We start from the raw sequence: 18,383 nt of genomic DNA, 5'->3' as shown, positions 1-18,383 counted from the left end.
GGTCTGCTCCTCCCTGCAGCTCTGTTGCCTGACTGATAGAGCAACCTCACCGTTCACTAAAACCATGTCTGAAATAATGTTGTGGTTTATGTTACAATGAATTGATAAGGAAATATGCTTTCTGTCTTGTCAGAGAATACCCGAGCCCTGCTATTCTGGTGCTGTTTATTGCCTGGCATTCACTGGGAAATTAAAGGCTCCTATAATTCCACAATTTCTACTCTTTATTCTTCTTGTAGCCTTAGAGATAGCACAGTTTATACTCAAGGCTGCATCTGGTGCCTCTGTAGCCAACCCCTGAGAATACCTGTGCATGGCCCTTACCACCCTTTCTCACACCTCCTCAGGACCTCTTATCCATGTCATCCCCTTTTACGTCCTTACAACGACCTGTTTTACCAGCAGTGCCTCACAACTTCCCGCTCTCCTTCTACCGGCGGGTGCTCTCAGCCAGCTGCCACGCGCGCTTACCTCTGCGGCTTCGTTGCAGGCGGCACGTCCTGCCTCCGCTGAGCGTCCCGGCACGCGCTGGGGTGCACCGTCCTCTGGCTCGTCGTATTGCCAGGTTGCCAAGATTCTGGCTTGCCTGATGTGACCACAGCAAATAGCACAACTTGGGGAGAAGCCTACAAAATCAGTGGCCGCAGGCTGTCACAAAATCTTAGAAGGAGAAGAACTTTTGTACCGGGAATGAATGAGGGAGATAAAGGACATGGTGTTTCTAGTTTAACCTCAGAAGATTCTGTTTAGGTGACAACTGAGCCTGAGGAGATAACACGGCCAGGACAAATGGATTTAACGCCTCCCGACTTAATTCAAGGGGGACCCACAAGTCCATGTGAAAATGCTAAGCAAGGTAAATTGAGTGTGGCTAGAAGGCTTAGTCAATGGGTAAGCTACAAGGTGAAATCGTGTACGATATCAATATTGTGTACAAGCTCTGTTCCCAGGTGAACTGGTGAGTACTGGAAACTGCATCTTTAAATAGCTTATTTTTAGAGGCAGGAGGTATGTAGAGAAACAGCAGAAAATACACTTTCTCTGTTACCTAGAGACAGTTGGAACTTGTCCCTAAATAAAGAAGCTCTCCTTCAAGTACCTGGGGGCAAAGGGATTCCCGAATACCACTTGTTTGCTAAAGCAATGCTGCACAGGCTTAGAAAATGGAAGTTTAACAGCTCCAGCCATGCCACCTAAGAGTGGGCACGCTTGACAGCGTGACTCAGATGGCCTGATAAGGCTAACAAGCAAGATGTCTACAGTCCATCCAAGGTCTTGTGAAGTGCACATGGGACATTCACAGTGTTGTGCAATGAAGGTGTGCAGACTGGGCAATGTCTGTGTATAGCACCTCAGGGCACAGAGAGTCCAGCACAGGGGCCCTAGAACTTCCAAGACCTGAAGTTGCACTTAGCATGTAGGCAAAGTACTTAATTGGTTAAAAAAAATGCACATTAAGTGTATAACAGAAGATCATAACCTTTGGGGTACAATGCATGAGGAACTAGTTCAGACTATGCTTGGGCTTTTTTAGGCTTTGAAGCCTGGCTACTGGACAGTTAGATCCCACTTTGGTCCATTTTCACCAGTCAACAAGACTGTGAGTGCTACCTACAATCTCGCGTGAGTGAAGAGACCTGCAGGATGTATCTGGTCATGAATTGTAGCTGCCGCTGGAGGAAAATGAATAAGTCAGAGTCCTCCGGATGCTGGTGGAGGCAGACTCCAGAGAAGGCAATGCTATTAATGGCCTGGATAAAAGGAATAGGTCAGAGCAGGACAGGATCTCTGGAGTGCCAATAGCAACCAGGGAAAGAGGTGACAGCAGCCAACACCACTTACTGCTATGGACAGCTGTTCTCCTAATCCCCATCTCTATCAACATCTCCAAACATCTCCATGTGAGAGCAAGGTTGGTGAAGCAGTAACCCCTCTCAGAACCACAAGCTGGGCTCAGTTTTGTCTGTGTTGCTTCTCTCTCATGGTGCTTTGACTAGTGGCTAATTCCTCAGACCTCGGTGCTTCCCATTTGACTATTCACTTCAGAGTCATCTATTAACGAAATGTCTGTAAGTTAACAGGGACTGAAATCCAGTCTCAAACCATCAGTCACCACCTTATTATTTCAGCAGCATTTTCTTCAGCCTGCTGGAAGACACGTAATGGAGTGAGGCGATTACAAGGCTGGACCCAAACTTCAGTCAAAATTATACATATACCTATTCCTGTTAAATCGCAGCTGCCTGGGAGGCAGTGCAGGATACTCAATACCTAGCAAAAAAAAAAAAACGTTTGGATGTGCACAACTATGTTTGGTGACAGTAGCCTCTAGTCAAGGTCATTTTTCTTCCCTGTTCTTCCCTTAAAGCTCACTGTTGGGCCCCTGATTCCCTGTAGGTTTCCTCCTAGTGTGTAAAACATGTTTTTGTTAGTAATCTTTATTGAACAGCAAGCTGCTGTTCAAAAATTATTTTGGCTGGCCTAAATGTGTTGGGGTTTTTTGGGTTTTTTTGGGGGTTGTTTTTGTTTTTTTTTTTTTTTTAATTTAACTTGGCAGAATTTGGGATTTTCTATATTTCTTCTTTGGCCACAACTTATACTTTTTGAAGGATGTATTTTTACTTCTAAAAGTCATCTTTGCTCAGCTGTTTGACTGTGCCAGACTTGGAGATTATTTTTTTTTGTTAGCGTATTTTGAGTGATGGCATATTTAAAGCTTTATATACAGGGTCTCAGTGTCATTGCAAGCGTTTTGTCCTTTCATCAGCTACTTTAAAATTCTTCTTAATTACTCTCCTGACTTTTATACTTATTCCCTTTTGAAGGTGAATATAGTCATCTCCCTTTTAAGTTACATTGCATTGCAGTGTACTTTTTTTGTTGCTTTTTCCTCTCCTGCAATAATACTGAATTTGAGCACATTGTGTTCATTATGACAAAGGGACTGTTCACTATTACATTTCAAACTCCCTCCTATGTAGTACTCGTGACTAAATCAAGAGTTCCTCCTCCACTTTGCTCCTCTGAGTGGTCATTCTAAGAACTATTCATTTATCAGGGCTAAAAATACAGTCTTTGCATCATTCTTTGACATGGTATCTACCCAGTCTATATGGGGGTAATTAATATCTCCCATTATCATTACGTTTTCTCCCCTGATAACCTCTCAAAGTCCTCCAGCTGTTTTTCATTCCACTATCCTAATCGGGTGGTCAATAGTATATGCTCAGCATTACTTAGACACATGTCAATACATAATAGTTCTCTGGTAGTTTAAACAAAATCCCAGGCTTTTTTTTTTTTCTTTTTTTGACTCTTTCTTTTTTTTTTTCTCCCCCTTTCTGAAACCTGGACAAATACTGTGCTAGTAGCCTGAATAATTTTCCATGGCTTCACATCCTGAGCTGCTGCTCTGGCAATCATCTTCCTACTGAAATGAGGAAAGATCTTGCATTGGCTTGGGTATTTTGTTGTTGTTGTTGCTTTTTTAAAATAAAATTCACATGTTCAATGTCTGGCTCTGGGCTTTGCTCCATGAAAATGTCTTCCTTCACCAGCTCCTTTTTCATTTTGCTGAATGTACATTTGTAACTGAAAAGAAAACTTCTGTCACCTTGGAGAAGGACAGAGATATTTTCTAGCTGCATGTGCTCCCCCTCATCTTCGGCAATGACAAGAAGCATTTTATGGTCATTGCTGGTTAAGGTCAGCTTACCGTGTATAACGACATTCAGCTTTTTATACCCATACTGGGGTTCTTGCCAGGGTGATGGGTATGGTAATCATTCCCTAATTTCCTCAATCTCTATTCAGAAACTGGCACTGCATTTGCCACTTTTCACTTCTTGATTACCAAGGCCAGCTTAGGCAGAAGGTTGCACACTGCATCGAATAATTCAGTGATTTCATATCTGAAAGGCTTTAAAGTTCTTGGGCAAGTGCCATCACAATTAGTCATCTGTCGCTGAGCCTCCAGCACCTCCCTCACGCCTTCGCAGTGACCACAAACACATTTAGCATTGAGTGTAGTTTTGAACGTGGCTGTGAGTGCAGGACACCAATGTCTGATGACATTCTGGAGCGCTGCCTTTGTTGTTATTGTGTATCAGGTTTGGGGCTCTTTCATGAGCAACTTGAAGTTCTCAAACTCCTTGCATCCTTCATTTTGGGGCACCTTTGTCAGGTTGCTGGTGTGGAAAGCTCGTAAGGCGCAACAGTCTGTTCCCCTTGCTTCTCTCCTAGGATGCACCAAGCCTTCCTCTGAGCTACCCATATGCTTGGTTGAGTTAACGTTTTGTTGTTCCCTGTTTCTGTAGCATTTATGGGTTTGGCCAGACTCCTTAATGAACTGACACCCACAAGACCGTGTTGTCTGCTAATCACCCTGCTAAACGCTTTGGAACTATACTGAGATCACCACCTTTCTTGCAAATTTGACTGAATCAGACCGAAATTGGTTAAGTTCCTGCAAATTTGCTGACAGTCAGCAGTGGCACAGAGGAGATAGCTGGCCCTCTCCCCTCAAGTGGGGGAAAAGCAGAACCCAGCAGTAATGCATTCTTTTAGCAGCAAAATGGCTCATCTGTCACACGCGTGCATGACCAACTGTGCTGTCGTGTGCCAAAATAAGTGTCATGCAGAGGAGACATGCTTCACGTGTGCAAGGAACAGTGGCACTGGAGCAAAGCACACAGAACTGAACCGAGCCTGCTTTTCTTTGGATCATGGTGGGTGCCAGACACAGCCCCAGCCTAAAAAAAAGATATCTTGCGATCCTTTGCTTTGCTTTGCTTTGCTTTGCTTTACTAAGGGCAGTTGTAAAACCCTGCGGACACGTCCAGGGTGGAAAACACCCTGGATCAGCAACACTCATCTTGAGGGTTTTGTATGTATTTATTTGGATTTGGAGGGCATCTGTGTGTAAACGAAGGGCTTTATTTATGATCTTCCTACAATATCCCCATTCTTGATTTTTTTGTTTGTTTTTTAACCCATCCTGAGACTTTTGAAGGTATAGCATTATCTACATTTAGCCTCTGCTTAAAGACAAAACAACTATCTCGAGTCGTATTTGCTGCAGCAGCTCGGCTCTTCCAGTTCTATCCTTGTTTCAGGTGAATGTTTCCTTATCCCCTCAAAACAGTTACAGGTTGACCTAATGTTCACCTTGCTGCATGCACCCTTCCTTTTATTACAAAGGTGATCTTCTCTAGTCCATTTATTCAACGCTCCAGCTTTCCTGTTCCTTTAATGGGGATAAACTCCCTGCTGTAAACCCCAGATTATTCCTGTCAACCTTCCAAATCTACTGCTTTCTATTTACATTAATATTACAATTACTGACAACACATTGTCTTGTGCAGTGAAATCCATCCTAAACTTCATGAATATCTCCTTTGCTTTCAGGCTAATAGTCTGCCCATCTCTAGTGAAGCTGCTATTGCGTGTGACACTAGAAGCCTCTGAAAAAGGGATCTGATTGCTGCCCTCTTCATCCATCCTGCGTGTGCTCCATGGTGGTTTGCAGACTACTGCCCAGCAGTGTAAATTACGATGTTTCCCTTCCCACTATCTGTGGATCCTGGTGTGCGTCGCTCTGCGCTGTCCTCAACTTGGCTGCCTCTCATCTGCCCATCTCGCCTCTTGCAGGATGCTGGATGTGCAGTTGCATCCATAGTGTCAAAACATGGCCCGTAAGCTTTGCTTGGATGGAGTGACTTTTGGGAGTGACTTTTGCTGCACAGCAAATGCTGAATGCCTTGTTAAAGGTTAGTTTTGTGTCTCTTCCCATTGACTTGGATAGACTTTCCAAACTGCAGTGTTGTCTCCTTGGCCTGTGATCAGTCATGGTCTCCTCTATGATTTCACTTCTTTTTTTTTCTAATTCCAGGCAAAAAAAAAAAATTCTACCTTGTTTAGGTTTTATTTCAGTGTAGGATGGAGTACAGACATTTGTGTGAGCTCCTCCCTGCAATGGGCCTGGGACAAGCATTCAGTCTTGGCTTGCATTATTTTACCTTTGTAATCCAAAGTTTGCTGCAGGGAACAATCCTGTCCTGGCGAGAAAACGGAGAAGATAATATCTCTCTCTTGTTACTATAAATCATTTAACAAAGGCAATATATTGGAATTAAGCCACATTCCTCAGAATAAGGCACGTTTCTCCTTAACCTTCAGTGAGGTCTCATTTGTTGCTCTACTTGATGGGACGTAGTCTGTGTTTGGTTCTGCTTGGCTGGGGACTCCCCAGAGGACTGGGTCGCTTGCTTCTTCATTCAAAAGTGTGGATAGAAGCAGAGTTTGTGTGATATGGTAAATATAATTTGCTGATGACTGGCAGAGGGTTACAAAATTGAATTTCTGTCTTTTTTCTCACTTGTCTTTGTTTGTACTTGTGATTCAATGCTGCCTTCCTGAGTCTGCAGTACCCCACATCTCCACTGGGCAGATTTCTTTCTCACCTGTCCCTGCTTCCCACACCATCCCTCCACAGCAGGAGCTCTGCCTCATCTGGGCTCTCCCTCGAGCGCGTGAGGTGCTACCTAGGGAGGAGTCCCAGCCTCCTTGTCCGGGGCCCACAACAAGGGCTGACTGAACCCTGGGAAGCTGCAACACCTCTATGTGCTCTTTTGTACCCTGCCTCTGAGGGGACCCATCGCTGACCTGTAGGTTTGCATGCACTTGGCAGTGTGCTGCTGCCTGTAGCAGATCTACAGAAAAGTGTTTTGCTGGCATATCCACTTAAGAAAGAGGATAGATAGTCCAAAGCTGCCTGTGCAAGTCGCACTTCACTGCAGCTGGCCCACTTCGTTCAGACATCTGCTGTGCTGATGGAGAAGGTGCCACTTTCAGAAGGGGGTTGCCTCAAGCACGAGCCATACAGGAACGAGGCTTTTGCAAATCAGCAATTTACGGTCCATCGCCTTCTCCCATTTCTGTGTATTCGTACTGCAGGACCAGAGGGGCAGGCAGTTTACGGGGGGGGTTGTGGTGCTGGTTCCACCGAATCCTATAAAGGCCATGCGATTCGATGGGGCCATTTTTTATTCCCTCTACTTCCCTGTCTCTGGCATCTCTGGGGCTCTAATGATACCGTGTGTGGTGCAAGACCGGGTGAGAAGACAGGTTTCTGCTCTAATGTCTTTCTGCATATTTTCTGTTCCTATGGCAAAACGGATGTTGGAGAGACTTGCTGTAGAATCTGCCTTGAAAGTCTTACCTCTGAGATGCCAGGCCCTGCTCGGTGTAAAGTGAAATTGTCTGCAGCTCATTAACATCAAAGCATTTTCTCCACTGGTCTGGGCAGCTCAGTAGTAACCAGCAGATGAACCAGAGAGCAGCTACGCTCTCCACTAAGCTTTGCCTGCAAACAATTAACATCAAAGGGGAGCCACTGTGAAACAAGGGAAAAACAACGCTCCCACTGCAGCAAGTCTCACGGCTGGTGGGGAAGCGGGGGGAGGCCGAAGCTCCACCCCAGCTAGAGAGTTTGTGCTGAGACATTTGCAGGAGCGAGCAGAGGAATGGCTGCCGGGGCCTGCTGGTGGTGTTGGCCAAGAAAATGGTGGATCCACTTTTGTTTGAACAAAACTGTCCGGTGGTGCTGGTGGCAGCATGGTGCAAGCTCTGGTGTAACAGCCCCAGTCCAGCCTAGTTCTGGGATCAAGTCAGATCTGCCATTGCCTTGGTATGTTGGTGGTTGCTCACTTAGCTGTCGCTCTTGCTGGGTCTCCTGAGGCCAGCCCCACTGTTCTTTACACCCTTCTTCTCCATCCCTCTGAACACAAAAGTTTTGGCTAGCAATTTCAGATGTTGCTGCCCTTTTTTTAAGTGGACCTTGACCCTCTGTTTGCCCTTCCCCACAGGAGGCCTGTGGAATTAAACCATTTTTTAGGTTACAGGACTGTTCCCTTCCTCTGGGTGTTGGTCTCTTCTCCCAAGTAACTAGCAATAGGACGAGAGGAAATGGCCTCAAGTTGCGCCAAGGGAGGTTTAGATTGGACATTAGGAGAAATTTCTTTACTGAAAGGGTTATCAAGCCTTGGAACAGGCTGCCCAGGGAAGTGGTAGGGTCACCATCCCTGGAGGTATTTAAAAGACGTGTAGATGAAGCGCTTAGGAACATGGTGTAGTGGGCATGGTGGTGCTGAGTTGACGGTTGGACTCGATGATCTTGGAGGTCTTTTCCAACCTTTATGATTCTATGATTCTCTAGCTCTCAAGCACTTTCTCCTGCCTTATGTACTGGATCCTCTGGTTCATGCTTTCCTCATCGTCGTCTTCTCTGCTTTGGCGGTGGGTAAGAAATCCAAATTGTTGGTATTTATCACACTAACAGTGTGATTAGCCCTGGGGGGGCAGCAGGGTTTGGAAAATGAATTAATTCTCATACTCACCTACTGATTGTTTTACGACAGTTCATACGTGTCCCTGTCAGAGATCAGAAGCTTTTTGGTAGGTGCTGCACCAGCACAGAATAGAAACGTGGGGCTATCTCGAAGAGTTTGCTATCTAAACATCAGTCTAAGAACAGAGGATTGCAAAAAAGAGAACAACAAAACTGGAAGTCTCTATTAATATGCGCTGGGGGTCAAGATTAGAGATAATATAACCACAGTGAGTGAGATGTGCCAGCCAGCGCACGCTTCCTTCCTGCTAGCTCTGCTGTGGGAGCGCTAACCTTCAGCCCCAGGGCAGATGATAGAGCTGCAGGGCACAGCCAAAACAGTTAAAGCCACCAAGGCTCAAGAGTCAAAGTTGTAGGATGTGACTTTCAGGGAAGGTACTTTCTCCAGAGGGCAGGCGCGTTTTGTGGAAAAGCATACGTAATTCTGTTCATGCTTGCTCAAGAAAAGTATGTTCAAAACTGGTCAGGCAGTCTGAAGGACAGTTAATACCATCTGGGCAATAGTCAAACTGCCACAGAAGGAGGAACTACGGAAACTTATCTTGTCCACCCTAGAAAAAGGATGGCCACGTGGAGGGTGTGCACAGAGTTGTGTTAGGGGAAGGCTGGGAAAAAAAGAGAAAAGTGCTTTAAAAAGCATTTCAGCACCGCCTGGGGGTAAGTGGATTGAGGAACAACAGGCCGCTGGTATGTTAGGAGCGGATCGGCAGCCACTAAGGAAAGGGAAATTTGGGGGCAGCCTCCTGAAAGGAGTTAGCAGGAGCAAGAAACCAAACTTGCTCTGACATGGAGATTGTTAAATTTAAGACCGGCATCATATGACCCAGTTGCCTGTCACAACATGGATGCAAACTGAGTGCAGAAGAAACAAGGAGATAGTAACAGCTTGATGGCCATGCTGCCAGCAAGCTTACATCACCAAATTTATTTTGCGGGCATCGGAGCAAGAGAAGAATCTTGCAAGGAAGAATTTGCAGGAAGGCTCTCATGAAGACCACAGTGGGCAAGGCACTAGTCCTGGTGTATCTGGACTGACAAGATGCAAGGTCAGCAACCATTAGCCTCTCTAGCAGCTAGTCCACCTGCTGTCCTAGCTACCATCCAGATTTCAGACAGAGTTCCCTGCTGGAGCCTAGAGCATTCGTGTTGCAATCCTTTTGTTTAGATCATCTACTTGTTTAGATCATCTACCTCTCGGGGACGAAGCACTTCTTCTGTGGTTAGTACAGCACCTAGCAGACTTTTGAACTGTCTCTAGCAAGAGGCATGTCTGGACTTTGAGTGGAAGGAAGATTCCCCACTGCCAACGCAAGGGCTCTGGAAATGAAGACGCGTAGACTCCAATGGCTCATCACACTGAAAAAGGGGTGGAATGAAGACCAGGATATCACCAACAACTGGAGTGAGGTGCAGCTAAGGGGATCATTCCTGAGCAGAGGTGCCCAAAGAGCTTTCCCATTGTTTGTAGCAGAGGAATTCTCCATAGGTCATGCTTTCCTTCTTTCCACCACCAATGGCTTTCAAACGAGGACTGGGATTCCTTGGTCACTAAACCTGCCTGCTCTGCTCATGGAAACAACCTTCACATTGCCCTCTTCAAAAAGAAGCTGCATCTTGAAATGGACTTTTGCCTATTGCTACTCTGGTTGCTGTCTGCTCTGGGAAGTTCCACCTCCTACAGTTAGAAACCATCCTCTGGCTTTTTCCACGAAGGTATTAAGAGCCAATTAATAATCTGTCCTTATGCTACCATTGGGTTTCAGATAGCTCTGTCCCTTTCTTGGAATTTACACCCTTTCCCCACCGGAGCTTCCCCACTACACTGGCAGAGCAATCACACCTCGGTTTTGCCTTCCTTTTGCTGGACTAGCCAAACGGAGCCTGTCCTTTTGTAGGACAGGCTCATTGCTCTCCTACCTACATGCACCACGAGCCTGCTCTGTGCCTCTTGGAGTTCCCTTTGAATAGGACAACTGGCTTACTGCAGCTGTGACTGCACCTGAACAGCAGCTTAAACACTTCTCTACCTCTGCAGGAAATATCTTATCTGGACATCCTACTACCACATCTGCATACAGACAGCTTTGACCTCTCCGCCTTTCAAACTCCCTAATCGTGTGCAGCAAGGTGAGGGTAATGGCTCCGGTGGTTAGGGTGGGGGAATAAAGGCCACAAGTCCTGGGCTTCATCTCTGGCTTTGCGCCAGGGTTTGGGGTAAGACATTTCACCTTACCGAGCTCGTCCCCCGAGCTTGCGGAAAGCTGGTGCCAATGTTTTCCTCCTGCGCAGGCACCGGGCAGTACCACACCTTCCCTTGCCTATCAACGTGCTCACCGCTTGCTATCAGAAACGGTGTTATTGCATCATCGAGCCCCTTACGATGTCTGAGCTCATGATGGAGGGAGGTCTTTTTTCTTGTGGTGTGAGGCTGCAGGGTAAATGGACACCGCTAAACCCAGGTCACTGTGGGATCAGTATCGAGCGGGCTCCTGGCCATCGCAGCCAAGTGCTTTTCCTTTTCAGCATGGCCACCAACAGACCTGGTGTTTTTAACTACACCGTGGCATGGATGAGGAGATTTCAACTCTTCCTGACGGAAAACTATGTGGCCCCCCCAGGCGACAGTGGCCCTTCTGGGGTGGGGTGTTCCCTGAGGCACAGTCACTCAGGGTGGGATGTCTCCTCAGGGGACGGTGACCCCTCAGGGGTGGGATGTCTCCTCAGGGGCAGTGACCTCTGTGGGGTGCGACATCCCCTCAGGGACGGTGACCCCTCAGGGGTGTGATATCCCCTCAGGGGTGTGACATCCCCTCAGGGGAGGGACGGCCGCTCAGGGGCGGCAGGCCCCGCTGGACCGCAGCCTCCGGCCGGGATGCGGCAGCCGCCGGGGCACGGCGCCAGGCCGCGCTGCCCCGCTCCCCGACGGAAGGCGGCGGGGGGGACAGCGCCCCCCAGCGGGCGGGTGCACCGGCGCCGCACGTGCGGGCAGGTGGCGGGCGGGGGGGGGGTGGGGGCCTGGCGGGCGCAGGCGCGCGGCGGGAAGGGGCCGGCGGCGGGGCGGGGCGGGGCGTGGCGCGGGCCGGCGGCGCCTGCGTGGCGCGGCGAGGCGGGCGCTGACGGCGGGTGGGCGTGGCGCGGCGCGGCGCGCGGCCCTTCCTTCCCGTCCCTGCCCCCCTGGCCGTGCCCGCCGCCGCCCCCACCCCCACCCCCGCCCGCCGCCCAGAAGATGGCGAGCCCGTGCGGGCGGCAGCAGTGCTCCATCGAGAGGCGCGGCGTCCGCCACCAGCTCGATTCGTGGCGACACAAGCTCATTCACTGTGTAGGTGAGGGACGGCGGCGCGGCGGGGAGGCCGGGCCGGGCTCCGCGGCGGCGGCCGCGGGGGGAGGCTCCGCCGGGGGGGGGCCGTGAGGCGAGCGGCGCCGCGGCCTGCGGGCCCGCCCCCTCCCCCCGCCGCCGCGGGCCGCCGTGAGGCGAGCGGCGCCGGGCCGGGCCCCGCCCTTCGCCGGGGAGGGAGCCGGGAGGGGGGTCCTGCCCTGCCCTTTTGTGCGGCCCCTGTCAGCGCCGCGCCCGCTCCTCCCCGCCCGGCCCGGCCCGGCCCGGCCGCGGCCCCTTCAAACTTGTTTACGGTGGGGCCGGGGCCGCGCCCGCCGGCGGGGAGCGGCCGGCCTGTCACTGCCCATCCACCGCCACGGGAGGCGAGGCGAGCCCGGCCCGGCCCGGCCCGCTTGCCCCCGGCCCGCCGCCGTGAGGCGAGGCGGGAGGGAGGCCGCGGAGCCGGCGGCCGCGGCGCGCCCGCCCTGCGCCCCAGCGGGAGAAGCAGCGGGGGGAGGCTCGGGGAGGGGGGGAGCGCGGCGGCGGGGCCGGCGGAAAGTTGTGAATCGGGGTGCCGGATTGACGCCGGGAATGCGGAGCGGCGCCGCGGGGGTTAAAAGGATGTGTGATTGCTTTTCTCTTCTCCCCCCCCCCCCCTTTTTTTCCCCTCCTCCTCTCTTGTGCGCGTTTGTTGTTATGCAGGCTCCTTGCAATCAAATATTTGGGGCTTTTGAAAAAGAAGTCCCCGATGCCCTTTCATCTCGAGTAACTTTCTCCATTCAAAATACAGATTTTGCCCATTTCTTTTTCCCTGGTGAGAAATGGAGGCCTTTTCTACGGGTCCCAAAATACACATAAACACCAGCTCTAGACCAGGAATTCGGTGGGTGTCTGCAAAGATAGTAAAATAGGTTTGACAACAGTAGACTATGAACTTCCAGCATAATCTTAAAAATCTCTAACCAGAACACTGGTACGTCTCTTCTTGTTTGGCCTCCTGCTTTTAATTGAGCACAAATCCTCATTTTATTTTTAAATATGCAAATATGGCCATAATCTGCCAGTGACTGCTCAGCGTAGGTAATCTGTAATAACACTCACAGATTCACTTTAGTTCCTTGTGTGCAGAGTTAAACCTCTTATTGTCAGTTAGCTCAGCATCCTAGTTCATTATCAGGGATTTGAAACACCATTTTTGGTTACACCAGGAGTTGTAACTGCTGCCGTATATATTTTTGGCTTCATCTAAGTGTTTAAATTTCTGTAATATAAAAGTATACGCTAGATGCTTGTTAACTCCAGATTAATATGAGCAATTAACTTGTTTAAAGCATAAAGCAATTTAAGGGCAATACATTGCTGAGAAACTCGGCCTCTATACGGAAGTGCTGGTTTTTCTTTCCAACCAATTATTGATGCTTCTAGATCCAGTTTATGGGGTTTTATTTTGGTTCTAGCTTTGCTATGTTAGGAACATTTTGTTGGCTTCCACCTCTGCTTGAACCGGATTTATTTTACTTCTATCTCCTTTTCTCATCTCCTCTTACCTCGGCTGCTGGGGATCACCTGTTCTAGTCCTTTCTGAACTCCCTACTTGCAGCATGTCATCTTGCCTTCCTCTCGGTCCCTGCTGCTTTGTTGTTGGGTCTTTCAGTCCTCCAGAGGAGCTGTCCTGCTGCTCAGAGTTTAACCAGATAGCTGTGAGGAGTAAATGTGGGGGGATAAAAAGAAAGAAAGAAAGAAGGAAAAAAAAAAGGACAGTTTCAAAGCTGCTGTTGAAGATCTTGTGTTGGGGTGAAATGCAAGAACTGCGTCTGTTCATTATGCGACCCTTTGGGAAAATCTTGGGTAGCTAGAGAAGTTTGTGTTACCTCCAGACTCAAGGAAAACACTATGTTATTAAAGTTCTTAGCAACCCTAAGTGCTAAAACTTAAAACAAACACCACCACTACCCCCCGCCATCCCCATTTATACACACCCTGTTCCACTTCCCTAAAGCTGTTTAAATTGCCAGCTCCTGGAGAAGTTGCTTTCTCCTCTGTTCCTTCCATCTCTCTTCCTCATGCTTAAATTTGATACACGTTTTGTTCCTCCAAAAGATTTCCCTCTGTGAAAGTCCCTCTGTATTTAACAAAAGGTGTTGTGAACACTGTTAAGCACAGAGTTGACTGGGATTTTTTGGAGGTAAAGTACAAAACGATTTAAAAAAAAAAAAAAGTCCAAAGTGTAACAGTGCTATGTGACTTTTATCTTGGTGGCACTATGTCATAAATAGTTTCAACCTCAAATTGATCAGCTTTATGAGATCTCGGGACCTGCCCTGTTCCTAGTATGGATCTTGCATCAATTGTTGGGTCATATAAATGTGTTAATTGTTACCTTTTCTGTTTTTGATATTTTTTCATAGCATTATAAAAGGTTTATTGCACTAGCCCAGGATGTCCAGCTGAAATTATGCTGTGATATTAACCCCTTTCCCCAAATACATCTCTGTTGTCTTTTTAAATGAGTTTTGACAATGTTCCTTGAGATTTGGTAGTTGACCTGTTAAATGATGGAGCGTTCTGTTTCACCTTGTCCGTTTGTAGAAGTCTTTAAGAATTTGTTCCTTCAATAAATACTGATAGATAAATATGGGGAAGCAAAGAATGGGAAAATCCTTCTTGTTACTTCAGAAATACCCATTCATATTTAGTTCCGAAAGTAAATCTGAGGTGTGTGGGATTCTCTGTGCTAGCATCATTCCCTGAAAAGTCATTCTAATACCACACTGTGGTTTGAACTAGTGCATTTGGCAATAAAAATGGCTTAAGTAATTCACTTTTCCCTCTTGTTTCTTGCTTCTGCAATAGGCTGCTCTGTTGGACTGTGGCTTCATGACAGTTTGTCAAACTAAGCTTGTACTCTTCAGGGGAGCAAAAACACAGGAGGTCTGAAGGACCACCGTTGCCCACGGGGAGCCAATTCAGGGGAGCTATGCTAGCAGAAAACATCATCTTTTGGAGGAAGTAGAATAATTTTTTGCTAGTATAGCTCACTTAACTGGCTCACTGTCGGGTCAAGCAAATACCAGTGCTAGCACAAGGAAGAGGGTGAGAATGCATAGCTGGTGGAAAGGAAAAGAGTGAGAACGCAGCAACAGAGACACAGATCGTCTTGAACTGTCACAGAGTTGCACCTTCAGTTGTGCCAGCACAGCTTTTTGTGGGAGGTAGCTCAGGGAACTGATCTGGCTTAAACCTTCCTTCCTCATCATGCATTTCAAGCCTCTTTTTTGTGGGAGGGAGGTGGCGCGGCTGGTGGGGGACAAGTCCCGAACAGTTCTATTGACGTAGTGATGCAATTGAGGGAGCAGTATGCCGTGGCCCGGAGGTGGAGGGAAGTGTGGAGAAGGGGTGTCTAAGCTCTCTTTGCCGTGAGATGCACCGGGCTGTTGAACCACAGCGTGGGAGGGTAGCCGGGAGTGGTGCGCAGTGTCTTGATGCCCTGGCAGGACTTTGATTCTAGAGACATAATACCAGGTGATAACTATTTGATGCTGACATATGTGCTCTCTGTACCAATGTTGAGTGTTAGCATCTTTTTCAGTGGCCAAAAGCAGATACCTAGAGACAAATGTATGTGGTAATTTTTTTTTTTTTAAATTTTATTTTTTTCCCCTCTCCCAGCCTCCAGTCACTTGCTGTTCAGGCACTTGCTGAATTGGAAATGGCTGATGAGGTCAGATCAGCTAAGGAATGGGGAGTTTGAGGGAGGAGAGAACCCGCAGATCCCTGAAGCCCTCCTGACACCTTTTATACAGGCACTAATAGCGTTGCAATGCTGTGTGGTTACTGGAGTGATAGTTTGAGGTGCTCGCATGCATTTCTACTAGCTGGTGATGCTTGGCCCTTTGTTAAATATTAGCTGTACTCTTAGAGACTCCCTGACTGAATTACAGCCTGTGTTGGGTGGGGGCAGGGAGGGAATGTAGCAGTGATCCTAGTTTTGGGAGCAAAATGATGATTTAAAAGGAAAACCTGTAACATTCACATAAGATTTCCAATCATCTTGAGCTCTGTCATTTTTTCATTGAGATGCTGCTTAGCTGTTGATTTTACTCTTAAGCTGTCAAAATAAGCTGAAGTAATTTCTTTTCTTTTTTTTTTTTTTCCTTCCTAAAATGGTTGTTGCTGGTGAGATAGTGCAATCTAAGTACCTGAACTGTTTCTGTGTGCTAATTTGTGGTGGTCTTCCATGACCATAGATACTTAGGACTAAAGCGTGGGTCCTGTGGAAGAAATATGATACATAAGGAAGTATTAGAAGCTAATATTAATCAAGAGAAGGTGTGTAACAGTTGAATAATTCTGAGATCTTTATTACACTTTCTTATCTTGATTATTGCTTGGGTATAGTTCCAGCCTGTGCGTGATATGAATTAGCTGCTGCTTCCAAACAGTTAGCTGTGTTATCTCATTGTTTTGGAAGGAGGCTTGAGTCTCCAAGTGTTTAACGTAGTTCTAGTTCAAAGGGCAGATTGTATGTCTTTGTTCCAAAATGGGAAAGCTTATATAGCCCCGATGTTGATGAAAAACAATAATAAAAAGCAAGTTAAAGTAGGTGCTAAAGTAAAAGTGTAAGTGTAGGGCTATTCTAAACTGGTATCTGTTTTAGATAAGCCCCCAGCCATGTCCCCAGCAAATGTCCAAGTGGTACTATTTGCTTTATTTCAACCTGCATGTAATGTAGGTGCAGCTTGCGGCTTTTTTAATTAATATAAATCCATTGTACAGAAACTTTACAGTACAGTAGCTGAAGGCTTGTTCAAGAAGATCTGGTCTACACACAAACATTTTTGCCTGTTGGCAGGATGGATACAGGGAGGGAGAATTACCCTTTTATGACAAAGTTATGCCAGGAAAAAAATTGAAGCAGCTGTCATTTAAAAATAAAAATCTTTAGTTCTAAGGAGTGAAATTTACAGCTTGATATTTAGCTTTACTTTAAATGCGTGTGGAAAGATGGTGTGCATCTGAAGAACAGTAGAAGTTGAACTGCGGGGGACAAATCTAGATCTGCTTCAAGTATCTCTTTGGATTCACTGTATGTCACTTCAGATTCGCTCTTGTTTCCCTATTTGCAAATGAAGAATAACTTCTACCCTGACAGGGACAATGTCAACCCAACAAAAGCATATGAAAAAAAATCTTGGTAATCACTCGTATTATACCATCTTGAGTTCTTCTGGTGGCTGCAACACGAAATTTTGGACTAGGCTAAAGCACTTGATTTTTTTCGCATTTCAACAAAAATCTATTTTAATTTGTATGAAGTAATAACTATCACTGCAAGGTGGGAGGTTTCCTTCTTGGACATGTTCATCCTGCAGGAAGTATAAGGTTTTTTGATTTAACTTTTAGCAAAGAGGTAATGACATTCAGAGTTCATTCACTTTCAATAGAACTTCTCAGAGTGAATTATGGTAATCCATTCTGTGCGTGCAGGAAATAGTCCAAATCCACCTAGATAAAATCTTTGTAGTATTTTTATTGAGATGTATATACTACATATTTACAGCTTTGTGGTATGGCACCATTTTAAAAGAGTACCTGAAGGACTGTTCCCATTTTTTAAGCCATTTTTGACAGTTTGTGCTGTATATTGATGATAATCTAAATACTGTTATGTACAGAAAATGCAATAACTGCATTTTAATTAAGAATGGGTGATACACAATCCCATTTCTTGTGCTCAGTTGTCTAAATCCTTATTGCATAGTACTTAAATGGCTTAATGCTCTGCCATCTTAGGCTATCTTACATCCAGACAAGTACTGTAATGTGGTTTTGTTGTTGTTGTTTGGTTGGTTTTTTTGTTCTTTTGTTGTTGGTGGGTTTTTTTTTTTGTCTGAGAACTTGTGTTCTTTCATGGCTAGTGTAAAATAACAGTGAGAATACTTCCTAAAAGTCAATTTAGGCAAGGTTTGAGGAAAAACAGGCATTTAATAGGGTTAAAGAAAGGTAGACCTGTCATACTGGTTGGGGCGGAGGGGACACTACTGCAGTGTTTTACACGGGACTTTCCAATCTTCTTCCTCATCTTCCCATGTATATGTTTTCACTCTTAAGAGGATGAAGCTTTGGTTCTTGAAGGTTACTGGGATGGATATTTCTAATTCCCTGAGAAATACAAAACTTTTGGGATTTTCTGAGGGCAGGTTTGGATGGGATGGGCTGAGCCAATCTAGGCTCTACCTATGACCAAAAGGGGTGGTAGTGCTTGTTTTTACTAAACTGACAGAAGACTCTGCAAAACCAGCTAATCTTCTGGTGATGCTTAGTAGCTTGAGTCATCCTAGCTAGGAATGAGATGAGAGGAGAGCTCATCTGAAGCACTGGATAGGATCACGTCTGTGGGGTGAAGGGAAGGGGAGAGAACAGGATAGCGTTCTCCAAAGGCAGGGAGTTTTCTGGTTTGCATCTTATGTCTTGTAACTGCACTACAGGCTGTGGTTATGTTTGACGGCAGTGCTGTCTAAGCTGGCTTAAATAGTCCCCTCTGTGCTGGAATAACTATATGTGGCAGCTTGGTGAATCGGTTCCCTGACTAGACCTGACTTGAAAACAATCATTTTTCTTTGCTACAACATCTGCAGGGGATGAAGAGGCAGAGAATGAAGA

At 46.8% G+C, this 18,383-nt stretch overlaps 1 protein-coding gene across 4 annotated transcripts in view; it reads left to right on the top strand.

Moving 5' to 3' along the window:
- Window positions 1-11,538: 11,538 nt before the first annotated feature.
- Window positions 11,539-18,383, top strand: part of LOC142084321 (ligand-dependent corepressor) — a 54,248-nt gene continuing 47,403 nt past the window's right edge. For 2 of the 4 annotated variants that reach the window (XM_075154851.1, XM_075154849.1), the window contains exon 1: window positions 11,539-11,726. In XM_075154851.1, the coding sequence (XP_075010952.1) occupies window positions 11,634-11,726 (93 nt within the window). In that variant the 5' untranslated portion in view covers window positions 11,539-11,633. Of the gene's footprint in view, window positions 11,731-18,383 lie in introns of all 4 variants that reach the window. The other 2 variants (XM_075154850.1, XM_075154852.1) reach the window with 2 other exon arrangements.

The sequence above is a fragment of the Calonectris borealis genome, chromosome 7 (assembly GCF_964195595.1).
Source record: "Calonectris borealis chromosome 7, bCalBor7.hap1.2, whole genome shotgun sequence".
Taxonomy (NCBI): domain Eukaryota; kingdom Metazoa; phylum Chordata; class Aves; order Procellariiformes; family Procellariidae; genus Calonectris; species Calonectris borealis.
Note: the sequence above shows the minus strand (reverse complement) of the source record. Positions and strands in the feature narration are given on the sequence as shown.